The sequence below is a fragment of the Symsagittifera roscoffensis genome, unplaced genomic scaffold (genome assembly GCF_963678635.1).
Source record: "Symsagittifera roscoffensis unplaced genomic scaffold, txSymRosc1.1 SCAFFOLD_536, whole genome shotgun sequence".
NCBI lineage: Eukaryota > Metazoa > Xenacoelomorpha > Acoela > Convolutidae > Symsagittifera > Symsagittifera roscoffensis.
In genome coordinates, this window is record NW_026971590.1 from 23,126 (window position 1) to 30,372 (window position 7,247).

At 35.3% G+C, this 7,247-nt stretch overlaps 1 protein-coding gene across 1 annotated transcript; it reads right to left on the reverse strand.

Annotated features, from left to right (window-relative positions):
• Window positions 1-6,103: 6,103 nt before the first annotated feature.
• LOC134856526 (venom prothrombin activator vestarin-D1-like) lies at window positions 6,104-6,957 on the reverse strand (the record flags this gene model as incomplete). The annotated part of the gene is made up of 2 exons (XM_063872795.1): window positions 6,104-6,414; window positions 6,827-6,957. Coding segments are annotated over 2 exons (442 nt in total), but the record flags the coding sequence as incomplete, so codon positions are not given.
• Window positions 6,958-7,247: the final 290 nt, after the last annotated feature.

The following is a 7,247-nucleotide window of genomic DNA, read 5'->3' on the forward strand; positions in this document are numbered from 1 at the left end:
AAATACAACTCGAAAAAATACAACTCACACGAGATTTATCAGACAACACAATGATCTATCAAGGAATTGCATTACCTTGTAAAAACGATCAAGGTTATTGTGATCCTACAACACGGACACAAGCAACAATTGTTTGGTTTCCCGAAGATACATGCACAACATTTCAAGTAGCAAAAATACACGCTCGAATGATAAAATTTCACGCAAAATAGTTTATACAATCAATTCCATATGAACAAGTCCATCCATCACGAAAACAAAGTCCTGATTTTCGAAATCTCCATAATATAGAAAATAAATTAACACGTTTCCAAATATACCAAGAAACAGAAATCGCATGCAAATACAGAAACCCACTTTACAAAACACAATATTCTGAAATACTAGTTGAATACGAAAAAGGTTTCGACATGACCACTGGAAAAATAAAAATTGACCCTTATGCCACAGGTCACCCTCTACACTAAGGAACATCATATATACCAGTTAACTTTCAAAAAAGTAATGGTCAACCTGGTGGAAAACTAAAGCCACATGACACTAGAAGCACACGTTTACAAGAACTATCACTAATGAATAACACTTATTTTGGTAATATCCACTATGATATCCACTTAGATATGAAGTTAGACTCCACGATTAGTCGAATTTTTCCAGAAATGTCCTTCTCTGAATTAGAAACACTTCACCAACTATGCGAATTAGAAAGGACACAAATCCTACAATCACTCGCACTAGCAGTATTAAAAATACCCTACGCAGGATATTTATTATCAGGAAATAGATCAAATTTTCTAGACTACGAAGGAAACATTTTATGGTTTTATACTTGTACCAAAAAAGTATCACCACTATATGTTTTTGAAGATAAACGCTGCTATAAAAGAATCCCTATATTTTATAAAAAATAAAGTACATTTTGTTGACACACTTTCAAGACGAACATATTTTTGGGATACCGCAGTCCCATGTGGATCCAAAAATAGCCACAATGTAGTACAATTGAACCCTGATGAAGATAAATATTATCTTCTTACTCCATACCTTACGTTAATGCAATCACTCAAAAAATTTCCACCCGAAAGCATCAGAGCTATTGCTCGTAATCCAAATATTGATTTACAATCAATTGGAATATATTCAAAATCAAATATCCAACACCACATTGGAGCACAACAATTCCAAGAATTATTAACACAAATGGACACTATACAAAGACAATCAATTGACCAAAATTTACGCAAACTTGCCGAAACCGCAGGATTTGCAGATATTTATACACAAAATTATAGCGGATATTTTAAAGACATTAAAGACTATATATATCTAAACGGTGAAAAATACAGACCACAAGATAATTCGCCTATCAATATTTTGAGCTTTGTTACCTTAAAAAATGAAATTCTCGATTTTCTATTGTGGCCCTATTACATCTTAGAAAAATTGACTATCCTATACGCAATGTTTAACTTTATAGGATTTCTTTTTTCACTTTTAAAAGGAATCTATAACACATGCGCTATACAAACACAAGTAAATAGACAAGCAAGTGTAGCACGCATACTATTTGCAGGTTTTTTGGAATTTTTTCATCATCAATAAACAAAATTCTTCTAGACGCACAAATAAAAGAATATAACACAAAAATAGCGACAAGACAACACATATGACGAAGAACATAATAACATAGAAGTAACAAGTACCGCACCACAGTTGCCACCCCTACCACATAACCATCCATTATCCTTAGTCCCACGTAATTTCAGAAACCTAGAAATAACACATAACCCAAATTTTAGACCAAACATATCTCAAAGTCCCATACAACATATAATGACACATCATTCACAAAATAATACACATGAACCAATTATAGAACAACCCCATACCACCGCTTTTCAGTCTCAAAATAATCATTTTTTTAGCCCACGATGAGCCGACAACTTGGATCCCTACACCGCTCAAATTCCCATCCAACCAACCTCCACACTCCAATCCCAATAATCCCACTTTTTGCTTTCCCACCACCCGGTTTTCCAACTATTAATATATCATCAAGCATGAATTCGGATACTAATTCAGATATTTCAGTTTTATACTCCATCTCACAACTTAATAACTCTAATATAGAAACCCCTGACGAACTTGCAGACTCCGAACCATCTCCATCCAATAATTTTCAAACCAACTCCTCAGTTTTTTCAAAACCCCCTTTTCAACCAATCCCACCAAATAATCCACTCCCGTCCGTTTCCACTCCTTCTTATTTTTCGCAAGTAACCCCAACCTATTCTCCATTTCATTCCGACCGATCATCTAATAATTCTCCAGATACCCTCCAAATCTCCCAGGAACTCGATAATTTTATCACCCTAAAACAACAGTTAATACGCCCTAACACCCTCACTATAAATCAAATTTCATCCACAATAGAATCCTCAAACCCACCTACTCCTACATCCTCCTCAGCTTACACTGCATCATTAGCACAATCATCCACATCCACCGAATCATCGAATAGCACTCACCGAGCTTATCGCACTTTTAAAAGAAAATTCCCGAACCATCCATTCCCGACCAAACCAGGAACAGCCTGCGAATATATTAATCACCCACACCACACCAACTCGAAAGATTTTCTAGCAATCACCTTACCCTCATTCCCACAATATACTTTAAACACACCTAACGACACTAACGACACACGTAGTTTTGTAGATGAACATGTTTTAATGCCCACACTTCACTGGACAGCATATTACCATTTTACTAATCCCCTTTGCCTGCCACTATCTAGTACTCATAACGATATAGAAAAGAATAAAGATATGCTATATAGACTCACCGCAGCACTAACACTTAGACAATTTACTTATATAGGATATAAAAAATCACTAAAAACATTCACTGCACCCCGAGCTAACGAATTTACTATAGAATATTACGACCATAATATCATCCGAGTTAATCAAGACAAATTTCTAGATGACGACCGCTTCGCTAACCCACAACTAACAGAAAAATTCTTCATCAAAACGTCATATGTATTCACACTTAATATTTTTGATAGAAAATATGATCACATCATTTCTGAAGCACTCAATGATATTCAAGCTTACGAAAGCTTTAAAGAAAAATTTCAGTTATTTTCACTAACCTTTCACTTCCTTGCACCACATGAACGCGATTTGCACTGTTCACACGACATTATGTTACGCACGAAACAGACTCATACATATACATACTATCGCTTCATACAAAATCATTTTGATTTACATAATCCATCAAGACAACCACACCATCGTTTTCAGTTTCTTAACTCGAAGTACACTTCACCATTTTTTCTTAATTTCACCTATTGCATCAAAGATACTAACCTCCACGGCATCCTCTGCAATTATGACCCAGTAACACAAATGTTTATATTTTGTCCCATCACGAAGACCTTTAACGCCGAAGAATCCAGACCCTTCCTTATCCCACATGAATTTATCCAGCCTATAGAAATCCCAATATTAGAATTTATTCACAATACTAAATATAATCACAAAATATATAACCTCATTCAAAACACACCTTATGAGTTTGCAGTAGGCACTGAAGAACTAAAAACCATTAAAGCACTTCAATTGCTTTGGCCACTGCTTCAAACTAAAAACATCATTCGCATACTAGCAAAAATACTAACAAATTCGGACATAGTACACGACATCTTTCCCCACGGCTTTTTCCCAGACGATCAAAAGGTAAGTATAATTTTAAAATATTCTTGACTAATAAATTTAAATTAGTACTAACCATTCTTTATTCATGTTTCTTTTAAATTTTTAGTCTTCATACCACGATCATCTGCAAAAAACAGAAAAGAAAAATAAAAGTTAAAATTGTTAAAATTCTTCTAAACTTCATTAATATTTTACACAAAATAATATGATAGAATTCATACCAAATGTAGTAAATTAATTTATAAATTGTCTTCCCATAAAGCAGTAAATTCAATTACGACGAAAATTTATAACTTTAAATTTCCCCCAAAACTAGCAGTGAAATTGAAATTCTATGTAATAAATTGATAAAATGAAAACGCAGTACTAACCTTTTGATGTTTTCTTTCACTCACACAGGAATTCTATCCAAACTGGCACAGCTCGCCCACGAAGAATTGTTTAAATAATGATTTTAAGTTTCAAGTTTTCACACTCTACAACTCTAACACACGATAACAAAATTCAAACTTTCCTTTAACCCGGTTGGAAAGGAATTATATACTAAACCAAAGTAACCAACGCAGCTTACTAAACACCACAAATCATAAAATAACAGCATGACTAAGAAAAGAAAACCAACGGTACCCAAACCGGATTAACCCAGTTTAAAACTGGATAATTTATTCTTTTGAAGACTATTATAAAGTCTAAGAAAGAAATCATAAAACACAAAAAAGTCGCAAGACAAACCCATAACAAAAACAATTTGATTTTTGAAAAAAGGACACAACCAAAGAAACATAAGAAAGACCAACATAAACCCAACATAAAACTTTATCACATAACAGGACCTCTCAAAGAAACCGCACGAAATCATACTCCCACTCCTGGCCTAACCCACCAGAAAGGACGTCCTGAGCATGCTCTTTAGCCGGCCTAACCCACCGCGCTACATCCACGCTTTGTGACCACACTTCTATTTTTAATAAGAGGTACTCAAGGGTGAGTAACTCTTCAAAATAACCGAACTAAAACAAAATGTTTTTGTGAAAACAACTAACTAAATTCATGATTAAAAAATCGAACTAATAAAATTTTATAAAATGTAAATCATACCTTGCACTATATAGATCAACACACAACAACAAAGACGAACATCCAAAGACAAAATGATCCCATCACACTCGAACAAGACTGGCTAAACACAACCGATATGCCGTCCACAATCACAACTCAAAGGATTTAGAGTACGACTTGACTTCGCAGAAAAGGACTTCATTGAACTAGACCAATGACCACCTCGATGTTCAAGTATACGTACAGATCCGAGTTACAAGGCATCCCTTCCATACACAATCGCCACGCCATTCCCAGACGAGGTTGAACACAAAACAAGTTCTCTACATAATACAGAAAAACCCGTCATAGCAAACCATTTTGAAATCAGATTGATTTCATTGGGAAACACAGTCGTTGTCACAAGACGACACAACGATTGATGTCCCTGACTCCAGCGTCCTGGAACTTCTATAACAAGAGGAACCGGACAAGAATATGATGTTCGCCAAATACCTACGTTCATCATCCATCCCTTGAATTGCAGAAAGATAATTCTAAAAAACTCTGTAAAACCCGAATGGGTGGAACCTGATCTAAACTATATTTTATGATTGGATAAATTAGATATATTACCACTGTAAAGTATTTAATATTAACCAATCATGATCCATCTAACTAACAACCCACTTATTTGTAAGTGCTGAAATTACTTGTAATTTCAGCACCAGAGAGATTTGAATTTAACTTAGAAATTAGTTGTCTCTCCAAGAGAACTTCAGCAGCCGCAACAAACCAGTATACCCTAGATCTATTGAGCCTAGCAGAGACTAGTTAAACACCCTGAGACTAGAAAGTATAAGAGTAAGATTAGAATCGGTATTAGACTAAGAAGTTGCACGAATCTATCCGGCCGAAAATAAGATAGCGTGACGAGCAGACGGTGTACCCTATACGAAATTACTCTATGAGTTAACCACATCGGTCTTAACTCAATATTAAGGCGAACACATAAAGTCGAGTTGGCGGAAACTTAAATCTGAATACAAAAACATTTAAAAATTTTGAAATATAAAACGAACCGGCCGAAATGTAAAGTCGATTACCAAATCGAAACATCTATTTAAAAATAAAAGTCGACATAAAATTAATCACGTTGAGTCGAGTCGGCAAAAAAATTTAACGACAAGCACATTAAAATCGAAGCAAACAGTCGAAAACAAATTTGAACAAAGTCTTTGTACAACTGAATATGCGGTTACATTTTGTGTAAACAACTCTTTAGAGCTCTGAGGACGATTGGAGTTTTGCAGTTAGTCGAAACTTATTTTTGTTGTTTCTCAACTGAGAAGTAAGAAGAAAACAAACGATACCATCAACTCGTATGCAGCAGTAAAATTGTCATCTGTTAATCCCAAGCCCAGTGCCCGAGTCTGGAACCCATTGTTCCTCTCTCCCATCTTTCCCCTGCACACTTTCAAAGGCAGTCTATATTTGTCATAGTTGAGTTTGCTCTTGAGGGTTAGTTTTGCCAAATCGTACCCACTGTCAAATCTTATGTACCGTTTCAGATAAGTGTAATATTTGACCGACTGTCGCTTGGCCGACTTCACCAAAATTTTCGTTACTGGAGTTTCGGGTTTAGTGTCGCCTAAAAATTTGTAACCTTTTACTTTTTGTTTGCGTTTATCATCTTTTTAAGCAATATTCATTTGGCTTTTTGGCTCATTTAGCCCACTTATAATCATTTAGAAAAGTGGAAATTTTGCGCGCATTATTATCTATCCTAAGCTGCCCAATCTTTAAAAACACTTTTTTGAAGAAAAGCTGCAGTTGAATCACTTTCATGTTCCGACGTTCAAAAAAAGTGACTGAATCATTTTGCGCGGGCTGGGTTTTTTTTTCGCCAGGCAAACGTCAACTTTTAACTAGCAATTTTTACAGAACTTTTTTTATAGCCAGGAAGACTCAAGACTATTTAACCGCGAATGAAAGGACCAACCTCCGAGCTTTCAGCTCGTAGGTCATTTTTTAGTTCACTTCAATTGATCTACTTGTGGTACCTGACACAATGTACACATCTTTCGGTTTCTCCCACTCTCCTTCTGTTTGTAGACAATGAGCAGCTGTGAGAACTTCATACTCGGACAGAATTGTACCTCCACACCTTCTGAACAAGTGTCTACTTCTTAATCTAAAATCAACATTCAAGTCAAGTTATCATGAAAAAAGTGTAGAATTGCTATGATTAATCATCCGTTTGTATGGAACAAGAAAACTGGCTGAAAACTTTGGCCGCTGACTCATAAATTTCTTAAAACACGCTCCGAATTGCAAGATATTTACAATAAAACTAACCTTAAGAAATGGCGTAATTTTTGAGCCAAAAGTACGAAACAAAAGCAATACGAAATGTCTCTTGAACATTCAGAAGTGCTTGAAAACTGTCCAAAAACTTGGGAACGTGTGCTTAAAGTTTTGTCT